The sequence below is a fragment of the Orbicella faveolata genome, unplaced genomic scaffold (genome assembly GCF_042242905.1).
Source record: "Orbicella faveolata isolate gen_17 unplaced genomic scaffold, um_ofav_v1 contig_12, whole genome shotgun sequence".
Taxonomy (NCBI): domain Eukaryota; kingdom Metazoa; phylum Cnidaria; class Anthozoa; order Scleractinia; family Merulinidae; genus Orbicella; species Orbicella faveolata.
Genome location: NW_028301539.1, coordinates 14,006,361 through 14,026,846, shown reverse-complemented (window position 1 = coordinate 14,026,846; position 20,486 = coordinate 14,006,361). Strand labels below are relative to the sequence as shown.

The 20,486-nt window shown below is 39.8% G+C and overlaps 1 protein-coding gene and 1 pseudogene across 3 annotated transcripts in view; both read left to right on the top strand.

Moving 5' to 3' along the window:
- Positions 1-20,486, top strand: part of LOC110041816 (5'-3' exoribonuclease 1-like) — a 247,804-nt gene that overhangs the window by 121,676 nt on the left and 105,642 nt on the right. For both annotated transcript variants that reach the window (XM_089283773.1, XM_089283774.1), the window contains 4 exons: positions 2,156-2,230; positions 3,875-3,962; positions 18,193-18,402; positions 18,852-18,967. In XM_089283773.1, coding sequence (XP_089139899.1) covers positions 2,156-2,230; positions 3,875-3,962; positions 18,193-18,402; positions 18,852-18,967 — 489 coding nt within the window. The remainder of the gene's footprint in view (positions 1-2,155; positions 2,231-3,874; positions 3,963-18,192; positions 18,403-18,851; positions 18,968-20,486) is intronic.
- LOC110041823 (uncharacterized) lies at positions 10,266-17,956 on the top strand (annotated as a pseudogene). The gene is made up of 5 exons (XR_016205715.1): positions 10,266-10,311; positions 10,718-10,986; positions 11,843-12,106; positions 12,793-12,891; positions 13,471-17,956. The product of XR_016205715.1 is annotated as an uncharacterized LOC110041823 (transcript).

Here is a 20,486-nt window from a genome sequence, read left to right as displayed (position 1 = left end):
GCCACCAAATCCGCAAGATGTTCCTCAGGCTCTTACTGATAAACACTTGCAACTTCTGCTCCAATCCCTTGGTCAGCCTTCAAGTTTCAGAACCATACAAGAGCACTGCCTTCACATTTGTCCCAAAGACTCTCAGCTTGGTCTTGGTTGTTAGTGCCGTGGATCGCCATATTGGTCTCAGCATCGCAAATGCCTGTCTTGCCTTTCCAATTCGTGCCTGAATGTCCTCATCAGTGCCATTCACATCCACTGACAGTTCCTCCTCCTCCATCAACTGCTGCAGACCCTCAAATCTGTTATGCAGTGCTAGCTTGAATGCGTTCCTAACCTCCAGATCTTTCAGCTTGCTGACCTCAAAACGCACTCGGCCACTATCCCCCTTTCTCACTTTGGCAATCCTTAGCCTGACTTTTGCCATCAACAGGTGGTGGTCTGACCCAACGTCTGCTCCACGCATCGCGCGAACGTCCTGCAGTGAGCTCCTCCATCTCTTGGTAAATGCCAGGTGGTTGATCTGATTCACAATACCACCATCAGGAGACCTCCATGTCCGCTTGTGACACTCCTTATGGGGGAACAGCATTCCACCGATTACCAGTTCATTTGCCTGACAGAAGTCCGCCCATCTCTCACCATTTTCATTCATCTCAGCTCTTGCTCCATGTTTACCCATCACCTCCTCTCTGCCTGTGTTATCCATTCCCATCTTAGCATTCATATCTCCCATGACGATCTTCACATCTCTACATGGCACCTGCTCCAAAACCATCTGTAGCTGGTCGTAGAAATCATCCTTCACCTCCTCCGTTGCCTCATTTGTTGGGGCATAGCATTGCAAGATGGTAACCTTCTGCCACCTCGAGTTGAACCGGGCTCTGATTATCCTCTCAGACACTGGCTCCCATTCCAGCAGACATTGTGCAGCTTCTTTGGACAGAATAAAGCCAACTCCTCTCTCATGATTTTCACCTTCATCCATTCCTGAGTATAGCACAGTTTCGCCTGTAGCTACCCTCAACTTCCCACAAGAGTTCCATCTCATTTCACTTACTGCTAGAATACTAATACCATACCTCTGCATCTCCTTGATCACCTGTGCGCACTTACCAGTCTCAAACATTGTCCTAACATTCCATTGCCCGATCTTCACACACGATTTTGGCGACAGCAATTTCGTCGGCGGTTTATGCGTCATTCGCTGCTTCGCACGTTGTTCCAACCGGGTGTTAACATCTTTTACCCCTGCTTCCCGATAGGGTGCAGTGGTAGTTCTAGCTTCGGTTTCTGTAATAAATAGCATTTTCTGGGAGCGGGTTATCAGCCCGCCACCCAACCCCCAACCTGGAGGACCAGGGGCTGTTCTTCGTCTGGCCTCTACCCTTCGACCAATCCGGCATGGTTAGACCTGCCAGGGAACAAAGTCCCCGCCGGCACAGCTCTCCGGGTCATGAAGACACACAAGCTTCACCACCACGGCAAGGTGTCAGCCCAAGGTGAAGTGTCGATTCACCACTGCCTAAGAATCCACGATACGACCAGGAAACCTTTCTTTGAAATTACATTTTAGCTAGAATGCCACTCAAAATGTGAAAAATACTTACCTTTTTCTCAATGTCTTTGTGGTCGTCGTCGACACCCTTGCACTTATCCATCTTTCAGGTTTGAGATGTAACGATGTCGCACATGTGGATCAGGGTACGAGATCAGGCTGCCATAGTAACTAGCCAGAGATCAAGGCTGGTTTTTTTTTTAACTTATTCATTTATTTACTTATTATTTTACTCGTTTCGGTCATTTCGCTAGTTTTGTTGTTTTTGTTTCAGTGGTTTCGTTTCGCTCGTTTCGGTGGCTTGGTTTTGGTCATTTCGTTTTGTTGTTTCGGGTTTTAGTACATGCCCTTATCGACAAGTTAATTGTAAATTAATTTTATTTATAATTGACCAAGCTTGTCATATGGATTATATGAACATGTCTATTTGGAATTATCACAAGTTGGCTTAAAGAGTCTGATTATTGATTAATTCTCAAAGTAATAAAGAAGAAAAATGAAGAAGAAAATGCTAAAAAATACCTGTGAACTGCCCTTTAAAGAGAACTGCACCCAGTAGAGATGAGCAGTAATTACAATTGTTTGTTGTTTTGTGTTCTTTTTCAGTCATTTAGAAAGAAGAGGAATAGAACTTGGAGAAACAACTGTTATGATAGAAGCTTGTACAATTAGAGGAAAGAGGTTTGGGATTTTCCTCCTTTGTATTTTAACTAAGTCAATAGAGAAAGGAGTCATTGAAGAATGAACAAAGGTATTAGTTTCTACAGAAACTGTTGGGTTGTGTTAGCAGGCAAGTGAAACACTAAGCTGGTTATCACACTGAAGTTGATAAACTCAAGTAACCACGGTAGTGAGTTTGTGAAGGTGATGCTCAGTGTTTTACTCCTTTGCTCTGACAAAGGGCTAATACTTTCAAAGAAACATCAGCTTCATGTATTTAAGCAATAGACCACACTTTTATGGGTTTACAGGGGTAATAACCCACGGGGATTTTGGGAGATCACAAGAAAAGCTTGTAAATCACGAGCCGTTAGGCCATTAAGCTTTAGCTTTAATTCAAGTTCATTAAACTTGATTTGGTTGTGGTAGGAAAATTTTGCTTTCATTTTAGTGGCGTACTTGGAAGCATAGTTGATTACATCAATGTTAATTTCACCTCACGTGTGGCATGTAAGCCATGCCTTTCATGATGTGCAGAACATGTGTGCACGAACAGAAGAAGGCACTGTCCTTAAGCAGCCACCCCTTATTAAGCAGCCACTTATTGAAGTCCCAAAATTTGTCAGTGAAAATTTAATGCTGCAACGAAAACCCCTTGGTAACTGGCCACATCTATAAGACAGCTGCAGCCACCTTTTACCCATCCCAATTGGGGTTTTCCTATTGTCTTTATCAATTGATGCTTCTATCATGGTATCCAAAAATTGCTCAATTATTGATGAACATGATGTTATCATTCTTGTGACACAATACAGCTGTGGGTTACCATAGCAACAGTATGACTTGCTAAAACACCTTTAATTATAGCTTTAATTCAAAACTGGCTCAGTGGATTTTCTTTATATTACAAAATGTTGTTTAGCAGGATGAGACACAACATTTTGCAAAGTTTTAAAAATATCTGTACATTGGGTTCAGAGCCATTTACATGTAGAGTAATTTAATGCCTGCCAGTGTGAGGATATATCATGCCAGCCACAGAGAATTTTCCTTGGATTTGAAAACACATTTTGTTTTTCACTATTGGATGCAGCGTGGCCAATTGGTTTAGGGCATTGGTGTTGTAATCCAGAGGTCCCGGGTTCAAGGCCTCCACCCTGCCCCTAGCGGGATTTGTTTCTTGGTAGTCCCAAGTTCAAATCCTTGGTCATGCTTTGTAAATAGCCAACTGGTCTGCCTCCTGCCAGTTGGGATTTTTAACTATGTTACTTTTATTTGAAATATTTGTTTCCTTTGTTTCTGTTGTATGTTTGTAAACTAGCTAAGCTCAGTGTTTGTATAGCTAAGTGCATGACCACTAAAAATGAGATTTACAGTTACTTTACATTTACTACCAATCTTGAAGACAGTTTCAGAAAGCCTTTGTTTGGTTGTATTGGACTGACGTGATCTAAAAAATTCTGATACAGCCTCACATGGTGTTATGTGGGTTACACACATTGTATTGTTGCCTGTGCAATTTTACCAAGAGCAGTATAATGTAGCAGGCATTTCACCAGCATATCTGTGTTGAAAGGATCAGATTTCTTATTATTACCCAATGAGGCATTACTGGCAAGGATAAAATTATTGTCTGTTAAAACCTGAGTCTTTCCATTACTCTAGATATGTATGTGGAGCTAAAGGTCTGGTCACTATGGAAAATGAATGGTCACCCATGCTGGTCTGTTATCCTTACCAGTTGACTGTAAAGGTATGTGTAATGTTTCAAAGTTACTTCATGTTTTTCCACATGACCCCAGAGGATTACATGTTTTAAAGTGCAATTATGTAAAGCAGTTTGGAAATTGACTATTACCATAAATGTAAAGAGTAAATTCTAACAATTTACACCAGTACTTTAACAGATAAATCTAACACACTTACAACAAAATGGCTGACCAAAAATGCGAGCAGACACAAAGTGAGTCCTGCACACAACTGAACTAACCAAGTACTGCTGACTGGTTCTGGTGTAACTTCTCTTTTATCCTACTGGAAAGGACTAACAGATATCCTAAACGGAATACTTAAGGTAACATGATAATCTGGATGTAAATGGAGAAAATTTCTGTCCCTCTTACGGGAAGACTGTCTAGGGACCAATGGATAACCTATCTAATAAAATTTTTTAGAATTGCGATTATCTTTGACATCAGGAACACTCAATATCCATTTCATCAGTTGGCAAGAGTCTCATCTTCATCGACAGACATAAGGCCCATTAGATAGGAAACACTACATATGTTAATATGTTAGAAGTCTGTGGTGTAATCATGGTAATGTATGAAGCATCAATGTTCGCTGTTGACCATCTCAGTTGGTTAGTGCCTTCGGCTCTAGCAACCTGCGACTCTTTAGCCTGGTGGGGAGGGGAATCCTTGTGGTCATTGAAATTTGGCTTGGGAGAGAAGTGACCTTGTGGGTTGGGTGTATGGTGATCAGTGGAACAAGAGACTGCCTTCAGAATGTCTGGTGAAACAGTGGGGTTGGTTTGGTGTTGAATGGGTTCCTCTTCGTCCTCACAGGAGTCATCTAACATTCCAGGACTGTAGCCATCAGAACTCCAAGTACTCAGTAGCAATCTAATTTTCGTATGCAATAGGAAGTGCTGCACAATTGGGAGCCATCAAATTTCCATACATTGCTAATACAGAGGGTGCCATCCATAGTGGTCACTAGGTAACGATCCCTGGCCTGTAATTTGTTTCTGTCCAAGAAAATGTACACAAGTCCTCCATGTTCAATGTTGCAAGTTGGCAGTGGTTAGATCAAGGGGGCCATGCTGTTTGGTTATTAGATCTTGGTCAGACAAGAGGAGTTTGTGATTTGAAGATCGGTCGTGCTGGCAGCACATTTCCCAAGAAGATAATCTGTGGGAGTGGATGTGGGAGTTGAGGCAGGCTGTAGATACTGCAAGGGTAACTTCGGTTGCTGCACCTGTACAGCACTTTCTGCTATGGGGTTCTTGTTAGGATTCTTTGGGTGCCCTGTCTCTAGAATGATTCTGATGTTGTAGCTGCTGATCATCCAGAGATAGGGTCTGTACGAACAATGCTGGGAGGACCATCTACAGGGCGTAACTGAATACAATGTCATGGATTCACCCAACACTCGTATAAGCTGTCAGGAATGCTTTAAAACATCAGCTGCCAAGGATATGCCAATGGCATGTGGTGGCCTTGTATGAAGACTTTCCAATGGGTGCTTGTGGAGTTTGACTTAAAGTAGAACAATGGGTACAACTCTGAGTGACACTCTGGTGACAAGTTTGGGATTTGTATTTTGCCTGCAATACTTGAAACAATGCTGGGGATCAGTCACAGCTGTGAGGCTGCCAACTTCTGTACACTTGCGGTGTTGGAACAATGCTCAACGGCATACTTGTAGTTGGTTGGTGCCTCATAGGGTAGGGTAACTTAAATGACCTCACCAGGCCAAATGGTAGTATTGGTAGAAGGGGCATGGATAACAATAGTATGATGGGCAGTGGTACTTCCAGCTGTTTGGGCCTGAGATCCATAAAGGTATGTGGTACCATCGCTAAGGATCACTTGGCAGCTGGATGGACGGAGATGTCATTAGCCTCCATGAAGGGTGTTCTACATCAAGGTTCTCTACTACTTGGCCTTCAAACTAGAATTTTCAGCTGCCACATGAGAATGACAGGCATGTTTCTCCAATAACCTTTAAGGGGGAGGAGCTATTTGGTTGGTGAGCAGATTGTAAGCTGGGAGTAACATGCATCCCAAGCATGTGACAAAGGAGTGGCTCATTGTTTTTCTAGCAGTCTATGGCTATACGAACCGGGTGACGAGGATGGAAGGTATCAATAAGGAGGATTGACAGGCCTGTATACAGATGGCTGCAGGCTTTAAACCATGATCAAGGTTACTGTACACCTTGTAGTATTCTCTATCGTAGGCACATGCTGCTGTTTCACCATTGTGCCTTAGTGATAAATTTACAATCCTCCTCTAGGAGATGATGGAATTTGCTTGGAAGATGGTTAGAGTGAGAGGGACCAGCCTGTGTGCAAAGAGGACATCATTTTGATTGATGGGATGGCCTCATTCCCCTTCTGATGAAGTTTTGGCAGGGATTGTCCTGCGGTAGTTATAGCGGAGCTCCTGTGTGCCAGCAGAGCCCTATACCTTAGATAATTAATTTTGGTTGTCACATGACTGTCCATTCATTCGTACATGTCTGTGAATCTGTACATATGTGACCTTCTTTGGGAAAACGGACACTAACGCTTTTCCGTTTATATGGTGAAACTGTTTACAATCCGTTTATACCCATTTAAACGGTTCATGCAAGCGTTTAAATGGTTTGCTTATCCGTTTAAAAAAAGTTGCATCCGTTTAACGCTTTAACAGAAACGTTTAAACGGTTTGCTTATCCATTTAAAAAAATTCACATCTGTTTAACGCTTTGGCAAAAACGTTTAAACGGTTTGCTTATCCGTTTAAAAAAATTTGCATCCGGTTAACGCTTTAGCGAAAACGTTTCAAGGGTTTGCTTATCCGTTTGATGCCCTAGGGAAAACGTTTAAATGGTTTGCTTATCCGTTTAAAAAAAAAGCCAGCAGCTGTTCAAGGTAACCCTGCAAGCAGAACTATCAAGCTAACGATCGCTCGATACTCACAGAACGTAAACTGCAGGACAACGGTATTTTATTTTAGTTCCAACTTATCCATGTTTATAGAAAGCGAGTAATCGTTGTATCCTTGGACAAATGACGAAAAAAATATCTGTTTGCACAAACGGGCATCGAGAGCCGATGAAGCCATTCATTCCGACCATGATTCTGCCATTGATCTTGTTCAGAACAGTGCACTCTATCTTGAGATAATGCTGTCTTGGTTCCCGTGTCATAGTTTTAAATCGTTCGTCATAGACAATTTATTTAGCTCAAAAATTTAGGTCATTGCTTGGTGGGATTGTGAGGGGTTGCAATCTTTCAGGAGATGTTTATTCTTACCTATTCTGTAACCAGCCAGATCACACAGTCGAACGACAGGAAGAAGATAAAAATAACGTGCGCGTGCTCATTTGATTGTGATGTCACTTCCTTGCCTGTCCCGTATTGTTATTTTGATTATCGCTCACTGATGAATCACTCACTCAATAAGTTTTTTACGACGACCTCAATCTGTTCTTGCTAATAATTCTATGGAATGGAGAGCTTGATTTGAAAGGGACCGAACACTTTGAAAACAGCGACGACCTTTGTGACCTTCTTTGGGAAACAAAAACAAAACGTGAAAACCAGGTAAAAACCTTCACCATTGAATTCAAACTCCAAGCTCAATCGATTAAAACTTTCGTTATTGTATAATTATTATCTATTGCTTCTGCTGTTTCCTTATTAAAGAAAAACAGTCTTTGTTTTGCATCAGAGGCTTTGTTATTTTAGCAATCAATTGAGAGTACAGAAACCAAACATGCAAAATTTGTTGTGAGTTTGACTGATCGATTACCGCTTAAGCTGGATTGAAAATCTGTTTGAATTCGCCCTGTTTCCTACCCGGCTTATTTTCGTCAACTGAGCAGTTAGCCGTACTTGAGGGCAAGAATAGAACTGTGGAAAGAAGGGCCACATGGAAAATAATATCCCAAAATAATTTCAGTGTACAACTTCATTTATTTCATTAGTAAACGATGGTGTATGTACAATAACTACCTACGTAAGCATCATTTAATTCTCTCACAGCTTAGGCTTGAATTTAATAGAAGGAAAAGTAAATACTTAAGCCAATTTGTTACATAGCATAGCACTGGTCAAGTTCGAAACAATGATTAACTTATGGAACTGGTGCAACTAAATCTTCAGTTCCAGGCTTGCAAAACTGTCTTATTTCACGATGTAAGTAGTTTCTGCGTTCATCACTTAATCCTTCTGGGTTGATCTCCTGCGGAAGAACAGAATCAGGTGGGATCACAGCACCATCCTTCAGTAAGGCACATGCTTGTTCCGGGGATGTCAAATATTCTCAGCAGTAAACAACACCTGGTTCATCCTTGAGACGATGAAGTTGGTTATAACCGATACCATAAAGGTGAATGAACATTTCTTTGCAGATGGAGACGGACTGAAACTGGTAGGTACACCTGGAACTTCTGCTTCTTTTTGTTCCAATGCAGTCGTTGTGGCTGAAGGCTTGAATGTTTGCTAAAATTATCAAGTCGAGCTCTCCACTTGTCAACTCAAGACAGTTATTCAGATTAAATAACACCGCTTCTTCTTTAAATTCTCTGGAGCAGGGACCTCCTTTGGAACCACGCAAACAACCACAGCCATTGAGAAGGAATTTTTTCGCTCTTTCGATCATTTCGTTCGGAGTTTCTTTTCTTTCTATAATATCAACGTCTTCCATAGTTTGTCACTTTCGTAAAATGCACACAAGCAAAAGCATCATTTGTTGTCATGGATATTATGCATTTGTAGGGGAGAAAAAAGTTATTCATATTGTAATTATTACTTAAATGTAGACGCGTGCTTCACTTTGTGTAGGAGGAGTTTTTAATAAAAGCTATTGTTTCGTAATGCCAGTTCGTCTACTTTTCTGCATGATCACCAATAACTTAGTGGGTGTAACAACTATCAAAAAATCTCAGTGATTGGAAAGCTATTCAGTTGTGGTAATCATTTGAGAGCCATCTGGCACAAGGTCACGTGAAACAAAAATGCTTAACACTCAAGTTCAACTGAACATATACTAATGAAATTCTGGCCTGGAGTCCCAGTAGGCGTACCTTACACTAATTAACTAATTCATAAATTTGACCAAAGCGCTTGTGTCATAGTGGAGCTCTTTGCTTTATTTTGATCATAAGCATCTCTCTTTTAACGGACCGAACAATAATTGAAAACTCGCGGTACTTCAAGAGCAGTTTCGAGACAACAACCTGCTGCCTATTCACTAAAGGTTCAAAGTGGAAAACTGCATAACTCGGGTTGTACTGGACGTATCTGAATAAAATTCATATTAGTGTTCACAGAATAGTCCGTAGAATACAGCGATTTTCTTTATTTTAAGCGCGCGACAGAAAGCAGCGGTCTAAAGCAAGTCCGCAGTATATCAAAACTCCACCAGAGAAACAAAAAAAAAAACTTCTACCGCTTGTGTGACAAAAGATCAATGACGGGAAAAATCTCAACTCAAGTCCCAGTGGGCGTACCGTACAGTAATTAACTTTATTAATGCTCCACTATGACACAAAATCTGTTTATTCAATGCGCTGTATATAAAAGGATGCCTATCTTAGGTTCGTTTGTTGTTCGTTTGCATCATTTGTTGTCATGGAAAGTATGCATTCGTAGGGAAGAAAAAAGTTATTCATATTGTAATTACTTAAATTTAGACGTGTGCTTCGCTTTATGTAGGAGGAGTTTTTAATAAAAGCTGTTTCGTATGCCAGTTCATCTACTTTTCTGCATGATCACCAATAACTCAGCGGGGTTAACAACTATCAAAAAATCTCAGTGATTGGAAAGCTATTCAGTTGTTGTGGTAATCATTTGAGAGCCATCTGGCACAAGGTCACACGAAACAAAAATGCTTAACACTCGAGTTCAACTGAACATATACTAATGAAATTCTGGCCTGGAGTCCCAGTAGGCGTACCTTACACTAATCAACTAATTCATAAATTTGACCAAAGCGCTTGTGTCAAAGTGGAGCTCTTTGCTTTATTTTGATCATAAGCATCTCTCTTTTAACAGACCGAACAATAATTGAAAACTCTCGATGCTTCAAGAGCAGTTTCGAGACAACAACCTGCTGCCTATTCACTAAAGGTTCAAAGTGGAAAACTGCATAACTCGGGTTGTACTGGACGTATCTGAATAAAATTCATATTAGTGTTCACAGAATAGTCCGTAGAATACAGCGATTTTCTTTATTTTAAGCGCGCGACAGAAAGCAGCGGCCTAAAGCAAGTCCGCAGTATATCAAAACTCCACCAGAGAAACCAAAAAAAAAACTTCTAAAGCTTGTGTGACAAAAGATCAATGACGGGAAAAATCTCAACTCAAGTCCCAGTGGGCGTACCTTACAGTAATTAACTTTATTAATGCAAAATCTGTTTATTTAATGAGCTGTATATAAAAGGGTGCCCATCTTAGGTTCGTTACTTGCAACAATCGGAACGGTTTCAACGTAGCCCACGCTCGTGTCGCAGACTCGATAAACATGTCTCTTAGGCAACTATGCAAAGAAACTAATAAACAGCTGTCGAAAGCGTTGCTGTATTTTCCACAAGAAATGATGACTGGTATCGCCCCCACAAGGCTGATTTTAGATAAAAGCTTCCAATCCAAAGAAGGGAGCACAGTGACAGTCAACTGGTAAGGCAAGAAGATACAAGCAGAGATTGTAGCTGTGGATGGTAAGTCTTACAACCTTTCCATTGGTAACTGTTCACTCAACACATGAAGATTCTGTTCAGTAATTTTTGCATGAGCTCCTCACACATCACCAAAAATTTCAATTTTAAGCACATTTTGTGTGGTCATTAAGTTTTTACATTTATTGCTGCGTGAACTAACCCTTATTGTGTCCTTGGTTACAGATAGCGAAGAGGTTTTCAATCAAAAAGACATTGAGTGGTCGTCGAAGTTTGTGTCTGCTGCTGAACCCAGCCCGAGTTCCAACCAGTCCAACTTACCAGCCAAAAAGCAGAAAACACGCCAGCAGCCAGGGAAAACTCAAGTTGATTCAAGTGTTCATAAGGTACTTATCGTTCATTTGCACTTACAAGGTAATGAGGCTGGACTGATTTGGCTAAAAAGTTTTTTTCCTCTTTGACACCATTTAATTGTCCATTACATAATAGAAAACTTAGCTGAATCAAAGCGAATTATATTTCACTAATAGAATTGATTTGGGCTGTGTTTTGAGGAGACCTGGAGCACCCACATCTAATCTTGTCTTACCCATGGCGACTGATCGCAATGCATCGAGTTTTCAACAGGTGCTCACATTTGTAAAAAATTATGGTTGTTTCTTGGTCAGTTCGCAAACTTCTGATAGCCAGTTCACAAACCTCTTATATTACGCATACTCTGAACTGTTACGTAAAATTAGTAATAAGAACTTCAGTGTAAGACGTTTATATCATCAACAGAAAATTCAGACCGAGACAGGTGTATCCAGCCTTATTTTTTTAACGTAATGATTCGATGGAACTTATTTCCCGTGAATGCGATTCCTGTTTTTAACGCACTGTTAAACTGATAATTTTTACTGAATTGAAATTTAACGTTTGACATTTAAAATAGTCTGAACCAAAAATTGGTTAAGCACAACTCACACTTTTATTATTCATGCTGGGACTACTGAGATGACTGAAAACAATACACACTTATTAATGTCGCACGCACGGCACTTAACTTAGAAGGTGGAGGCGTTGGAGGCATTGGAGGCTGTGGAGGCGTCTTCGAAACGACCGGTTACTTTTTTAAGGCATACCGTGCATGAATACCGTAAGGTCTCATCCCATGAAATAACTTCTTCCTGGGTTGATTTTCTTCGTGTGGTCTTACATTGGGGATTTCACTGTGTCTTATAACAATGCCTTCATTCCCAGGAAAGTCCAGTGACTAGTGTTGATCCGTATGATGCGTTTCTGGCGGAGCAGAAAAAGCGGGAGGCTGACTGGGAATCAAATTGAGCCAACAAGAAGGCAAAAACCATGCAGACCGCAAACAAAGATTTGGAAGAAATAAAGCAGCAATTAGCCACCAAGGAAGCTGAATGTGCAACCCTTAAAGGCCAACTCAACAGTCTTCAGTGTGCCAACGTTTCTGTTGTGGAAGCTGTGAATAATAAAGTAAAGGAAAGCTTCTGCAAGGTAAGCACACTGATCAAATGTTAAACTGCATTTTCAAAAACATATCAAGAAATGAATTTTAAGAAAGCAATGACAATGGAATGAAGTGAAGCGTGAAAGTGTGGGAATTAAAAAGATAGTTTAATGGCCGGTTTACACTGTGCGATTTGTCGTTGGAGCGCTAATCTTTATTTTGACAGCCGATTTTAAGATGCAACCTGTACCTTTAACAATTTGTTCGCATGCCCTTTATTTAGGAGGCAGTTTCATTTCAGAGTGTCTGGCCGACTTCAGAAAATCTGTTGCACTGCAACAGATTTTTTTAATTGGACCAATTTTCATTTCCATGAATCGGTCCTTCACCGGCTGTCAAAATCCAGGTAAGATTTCTGCTCCAAAGCCATCGGGCCGACAAATCCTACCATGTAAAGCAGCCTTAAGATTGACATGGTGTAACTGTTGAGTCAAAGAGGGTTGTTCTCTCTGAATATGAATAGCCTCTTTTGAGTTGAAAACTGGTAAACTTGTGATCTAAAACACGAAAATAATCTGCAGAAGACGAAGCGTGACAATGTTCAGAATTCTGCAGATGTTTGAAAAAGTGAGAGGCCCTATCACTGGTGGCCAGAAAGCATGCTTTAAGGTCAGTACTATTGCCTCCGAATTGTAGTCAATCTGTGGTACTAATGCATATTATATTTCGACAGATGATGGAGACATTGGGGGACACACTGTCAGCAATGGAGGACAACATGTCCCTACAACTAAGCAAGATTGAGCACCGCCTGGATTCATTAGAAAAAGTGGTAAGTTGTTGTTCTTTCATGGGATTTGCGTAAGCTTGTCGTAAAATGGATTTTTTAAAAGAGTCGCATCTGGATACGGAGCATCTTTGCTTTCTCACCCGAACGGGTCATACTGAATTGGACTGGCAACTGAAAACCTACATGTTTACTTCAGAAACGGCTCCATTTAAGAGGCACTGTCACGATATGTTTGCTTAAAACTGTTATAAATTCATGAAATAGTTCCTAAATTTATGTAATAACAACTTAATTTCGACGATTTTCGAGCCTAACTTGAACTTTTGAAAAACTGACAGCCTGACGCTTTTTCAAAAATCCATATCGCAATCCGTTTCCATCCTCGCCATCGTTAGCTGTCCTCACTTCCGAATGGGTATTAATCATTTATCGGGGCTGCTCTACAAAATAAAACCATTATTGTTCAGCTTCCAATGATTGATATATGTTTTTGAGATTTCCAAACTCATGCTAAAAATGGTGACAGTGTCCCTTTAATGAGGGGGACCAAAGTGGCCCTGTATTCTGTAGTCGCTCCACCATTGGTCCGAAACTAATGAGAAAATATTTCCTACTTTCCAGTTCACTGATCCAGTAATGAATTTTGATGCACTTCCTCCAAACGATAACCTGCCGACCATCGACCACGAGGCTTTGGCATCCCTCAGCAATGACCCCATGGAACAGTGAACCACTGCCTTCAACCCCACTAGCGCCTACAACACCTGAAATGCTGACACTACCGTCATCCAGTTCTCAGGACGACACAGAAGTTGGTGAAGACGTCATCCGCTCATTAGTAACGCCGAGCAAATCGACAGGGGTGCGAGAAGTGTTAGAGAAGGAAAAAGAGAGGCACCGGTGTGCCCTTAAGCTTCTGCCTTTCTTTTTTACCTTGGAAGAGCTGAGTAACAGCAACACTGAGGGAACACACAACAAACGGCGGCTTGATGTTACAAAACTTCAAGCGTTAAAGGTGCTAGTTTTCAGCCGATTTCCCCTTGAATCTACCACGGAAAAGGACAAAGCATGGAAATCAATCAAGGGCAAAATTAATTCTAAGTGTCGCCTTAGTAAACACATAAGTAAGCATGCCGGAGAAAGGGAAAATTAAGAAATTAAAGTTTGTCACTTAATTTTGCGACTATTTTGTAACCATGGTAGACGTCGCCTAGACTTCAAAATTGTTTTCTTTCGTTTAGTGTAGTGTAAATAAAGTTGAAATGACTTTATGCTATCTTCTATTTATCGGAATGTGTTCGGCGCAATTCAGCCGCAGTGAGCTAGCACAGCCTGTTAATACTGGGTGTCACGAAAAACTCAGACCCCGAAAACTCAGACCCACCTTGAAAGTTTTATGGTCACGCAATGTTCATAGGTAACAGCCAGAAAGGAGCGAGACATTTATCTTCTCCGGTTTATCGCTGTCGCGTCCGGTGGATACAAAACTGACTACAATTTGAACAACATTATAGTGACTCTTCTGTCCATTTCTTCGGTAAAAAATTTACCAGCAAATGTCATCAAAGTTTGGGCTGCTATTTTAAACCTCTCTAAGTTTTCACCGTTTGATCGACGCCACAGTGTTAAACCGGAGAAGATAAACATCTTGCGCCTGGGCTATGAATTTAAGCTAGCAGGAATCTGGTGAATAGCTGCAAGGACGCCGATACTGCTGTCAAGTTTTTTATTGTGGCGCATTCCGTTTCGATAGCTATGGTTGAAACAAAAAGGCCCAAAATTTGTAATCTTGAAACTTCAAAATTTCTTTAGAAAGCAAATCATTTCTCGCGTATTGCGTTATTTGACCCTGACGCATCTCGGCTTCTGACAAGGTCATGGCATTTGCAGTTCATTGCGTATGCAAATTTGTTTCATGCAACTTCAAACCGAAACAACAATGAACAAAGAAGGAGATTGTGATTAAAACTGCAGTCTCAATTTGCGATGGTTATTATTACAGGTTTCGTGACAGTATAAAAAGTTAGTTGCGCCTGTTGAATGCATGTATTGAAAAATTTTCTTGTCAACAACGTTACATATAATTTGCTTCCAGAGGTTACGGTTTTTGTTATTTTAGCGTTTCTTGAACTAGCCGTTCAGGTTGAGATATTGGCAGCGAAACTGTTCTTGGTAAATTGCGCTTAAATCAACAAAATAATGTCAGGGCAGAGAATCAACATAAAGTCGCACGAAAGCAGCGAAAGTTTACCCAGAAATAGAATGCACAAACGAGAAAGCGAGCAAACAAATGAATTTCGAAGTAACCCGACTAAAGTTCATCAGATACAACAGTACTTTTTTCGTTCGCAGAATGTATCTTTAACAATCTACAGTTTTTATGCTCCTTTGTTGCATTCAAAGATATCTGTTTAACATTGTAAGACTGCTAGTTTTTCCTGAAACGATCTCGCCGACTCAACCGTTCAACTGTTTAAGCTGTCCGTTTGTGAACTTTGGTAAACTGTTCAATCATTTAAGCTGTCCGTTTGTGGACTTTGGTTAACCGTTTAACGGTTCAAGCTATCCGTTTTTGGACTTTGGTCAACCATTTAACGGTTCAAGCTAACCGTTTGTTTTTTTGGTTGACTGTCTAACGCTTTAAGCTATCTGTTTTCTGACTTTGGTCAACTGTTTAAAATTTTTGCTATCCGTTTAAACGGTTATGGAAACCATTTAAACGCTTGAGTTAGCCATTTAGTATCCATTTAAAACTGTTTTTCTTGACCGTTTAACGAAAAAGCGTTAGTGTCCGTTTTCCCAAAGAGGGTCACATATGTCGTATGCCACACTCATGTGTGAGCTAAGCCCAATATCTTGAAAAATATGAGAGTAGCACCTTTACCATAGATACATCTTTGATATTGGACATTCATGTTATGGCTTATTGGTAGTTGTCAAAACAAGATATCTGGTGACCAGTATCACATGACCGTATTGTGGGTTCATGTTTTAGAGCTGATCAAGATCGCGTGTGTTGTTGAAGTTTCCCCCTGCCAAGATACTGGTTTTTGATTGGATTGGGGGGCTTAAGCCTGGCTATTACTCTGAGGGATAATAGCATATTGAGCAGAAATCTGGGAACAGATTGTTTATTGTGAAACACAACATGTGATTTGATTGAATGTCAAAGGAAATGTCATCGAACAGAAAAGAGACGTGATGCTTTAGAGCTGTGTCAACTAATATTAAGTGTTATTTTAAAGTACCTTTGCGGCCTGCCTGGTGGTTGAGAGGCATCATAAAGCCTTGATAAACCCGTAAGTCATCAACACATTTTAAAGAAGCAAAATGTGTTCTGAAATTCGCATGTAGCTGATATAATCAAGTTATTGGCGTTAAAAGTCTGATCGATCCAGGTAGCAAAGTCCAAGAGCAGATCTTGCCCAAGAAAAAAATCATTTCATGAGTTGTGGCCCATTTACCAAGCGTTCCTGGCTTTGAAGTTTGGAAATTGAGAACTGTTTTCTTGTGTGTGAGGTGAAGAGACCCTTCCCAGCATGCATTGCAATCACACTCTGGGAACGTTTCATGTACTTGTAACTGTTACAACAATTTAAGTAAAGGAAATGGATTTTTTGGATATTCACTTGTATTCTTCACAATCTACGGGTATATTACGAACTCACGAAGTGACCAGCTCCCAGATGGCTTGATAGCTTAGTTGGTAGAGCACTGCACCAGTATCGCAGAGGTCATGGGCTCGAATCCCGTTCAGGCCTGAATTTTTTTTCATGCTTTTATTTCACAACTGCTTAAGTTGTGTGCATAAATACGATGATCAATCATGTCTTCATATCTTTCTTCACAGTTCAAATATATGATATTTTATATATTTACTTGTATCAAATACAAGTCTTAACCAATTGAAGTTCTACTTGGTAGCCATTTATACATGCAACAAATTGTATATTAATAAAACTTTTCTTTGTGCCAATCTAGTTCTGACAAGGATCTAGCTAAAGCTGCATGCTCACCTCAAGCAATGCTTGGCTCCTTCCATTTCTTGTGGTAGTAAAATTACACTAGCTGCATATTAACACGTGTTTTCAGTGAAATCACTTCATTTTAAAAATTATCTCTTGAAGAACATCAAAACCCTTTCTGCACAAACATGTTGCCATTGCATATTGCAAAGACTGAAGTTACAGTAAGCTGCTAGTAACATTATTTACAGACACTGAACAAGATTGTTTCTAGCAAATGGAGAGAATTTTGAAGGAGTTGATCTTTTCCTGACGCTAATACAGTACATGAAGACACAAGGGTTTCCCGCTTCCAAAGAAACAGTGGAGTTCTTATTTCTTGATGTCAATGGCATAAAACTTTATATGTTTATTCAGAGTGGACCAATCAAAGTGAACTTCCCATATTATCTTAAAGGACTTCAAGATCAGATTTCAAGTTGTGTTGTCACAAAATTGTGAAACAGTTTTTACCCATTCACTGGTCTCTACTAGTATCAACACCCAAAACAGTTAGCTGGTAACTTTTGGGCCTAACTGAAAATGCCAAGGAGTTCACATTACAGGAAATTTGAAGTACGTTGTACGGTATGTTGGAGTAGATGCAGACTTGTGGCACAGCATGATATATCTTGGGAGTTTTTCGTTGCACGCAATGTCAGCACTGCGAGACCCCTAGTGAAAACCGAAAACTGAACAAAAATGCAACCCAGGAGAGAATAAGCTTGTTGAAATGAATATTGTGATGCAAAAGAAGGATCCTGTTATATTTTAGTTTTTTAATTTAGCATACTTTTATGGTACGAGGACGTGTCATGCTGATCAGCAAGATTATGGCCAATGTAACAAGGCCTGACAAATGTCATGTCTGAATTTTATGTGTTTGTAAAACGAAGTTAGCCAGAATTACAATGATAAAACAGCCTGACAAATGTCTCAGTAATGCCGCGTAAGCGAATAAATTTGTTTTGTACTCTATCATGCTAGTTCAAGCCATAAATAGGCTTTACAATAAACAGGCCAGGCAGTGGTCTCATCCAGTCACACTAGGAGACAAAATCCTTGTCTTGCTGTCTCTTGCTCAGTTCTTACCACAAAAATAACATTATGACCTGAATCAGGCCACAATCTCAATCAGTCAGGCCACAAATGTTTTGTATGGGCATGGCTTTAGTTAGTGAGTACTATTTAAATTATTAATTTTTTTCTGTTTCTGTTTACATGCTTTTTGAAGGTTTTTCTATTGTTTCTCTTTTATTTTGTGGAAAGGTTATTTTCACTAGCCACATTATTATTGAACAGTGTTAAGCTTGATTATTTCTTGTTTGTTTATATAAAGGACATCCATGTCCATGAATGTCATGAAGATGATAACATTCACACCATTGAAGACCTTTTTCCTATTGGAAGTCAATGCTTCATGTTAGCATCGCCATATTATGGTGCTTCAGGTGAAGTGATAGAGATTGATGTTAAGCAGTCCCGTGTTAGAGTTCAGCTTCAAGTGCCAACTGAACCTGATATATCGTCTGTCATTGATCAACATCAGGTAGGTTGTTTCTTATAACTAATATTTAAATACATCAACAAATACTTATGTTACACTGCTTTTGACTTAGATTTTTATGGAAAATTTATTAAATTCTTCCATGAAATTTGCATTGGTTGCCAATGAGAGGAATGAGAGGATTCCAACTCACAAAACCTCTCATGTAGGATGAAAAGACCCAACTCACAGAACATTTGAATTGGATATGGATATGTGAGGAACCTTCTTCACCAGACCTGCCTTTTAGGAAATTTTTTGCACTCACAAAACCTCCCAATTAGCCTAATTGGGAGGTTTTGTGAGTGCAAAAAATTTTTGTGAGTTGGGTCCTTCAAATATCCTTCCGGGAAGGATATTTGAAGGACCCAACTCACAAAAATTCTCAATGGGGAAAGATATTACAGGAACCTATTGTGTGATTTTTTTTTTTTTTTGATGTGTTTATTTAGGCCATGTCACTTCATTACCTGCCAGCATATGTTGTAGCGAAAAAGCTTGGTATTTCTGCAAACTTGCTATCAAGAATAACTGGCAGTTTTCTTATCGAGCCAGGATCCAGTACCGAGTAAGTGACCAGCTGCAACTCATAACAGTGATTGGGTGATTCCAGAAAATATTCATACACATCCACGGAAGGCTTCCATATTTTAACCCCACTTCGGAAATTCCAAAATGCTCTCCCCCAATTTTGCTTAAACCCTCTGGAATTCCTTGTTTTACTCCCTATGACTTCCCATGAAAGAGGCTTTACTCTTACATCTTCCCAGAAGTTTTGCTTGAAGATTTTCAGTCAAACAAATGTCTGCATGGCTTGAAATTGTGGCTGACACCATCGCATGCATTCATGACTAAATGTTTGGCGACTGAAACTTCCTCCTCCTCCCTCACAATTTTGTGACTAGTTTGTGACTAGACTACTGAAGATTGTCTTTTTGTCCTAATTACATGTACTTTAGAAATTTGAATACCACAGGCAAATCCTGCCTAATGTACCTTCAACATTACAAATGATATTCACTCAATCAAATGCCATTACAGCTTTTTTTTATAAATATGTATCACTGTTCATCCATGTTTTGCATTTGCTTGCAAAGAAATGTGGCTGGTCGTTGTCGTGCATGCTCATTGGGAATTATTAATCTGTCAAAAAATCCATCAACTTTATGGCCTCTGGAGCTTGATGTACAACCATGTTTTATCGTTTTTCTTCTGTAAATGAATGCAAATACATGTATGATCAATCAATGCTTGTCTTGTACAGTATCCTGCTTTCCATGTTGGTCAGCAGTGTTGTCAGTTCATTGGTGCTTTCACATGTTGGAGATCCTAGATCTGAAAAAAAAAGAAAACATGCCTTGGGAATTACAATCATAAGAACCCCTGTGCCTTGGGATTTCCAGATCAAAGAATTCCCCCTTGCCCTCAGATTTCCAAAAAGCCATCCTTGGTAGAAGTGTGAATATTTTCTCAAATCGCCCATTTGAAGTTTTTATTTTTTATTTGACAACAACAACAATGAACCAACCAAGCACGTATTTGTCAAAAAAAGAAAGAAAATTAACTTAACCCACGACACCCTCAGCTTTTTGGCAAAACTGCATTTTTTAGATGGAAATGAGCTAAATTAGCTTAATATACTCCAAAAGGTATTTGGAAAATGAAAGCATGCCTTTCTTTCCACTAGCATCAAATTTTATGACCGTTTTGCTCAGGCCAGTGCACAAATCCAAATCCATTCTTGTTTTTTTTTTCCCCTTTCCTTTTTCTCCTTTTCTCATCCTTTTGCTGCAGTTGTTGACCTTCTGCTGGGCTTGCTTCCACCTCAACACTTACCGAGAAAAAGCATCATTGAGACAGGAAATTCTTACCACGGGGTAGCCACATTTTATATTAAGTCAGCTTAGGGACAGGGTTTTTATTCCATTTTAAGACAATTATTTTTAGACTGGGTACTGTTAATGTCGAGTATTTACTTATTCAGTTAGTTTTTAAATCATTTTCTTATATTGGTTTAATATTAGATATTCATAGATATTTTGGTCTTAAAGTATTTATAATAAGTCTTTTATAATTCTTAATCGAGG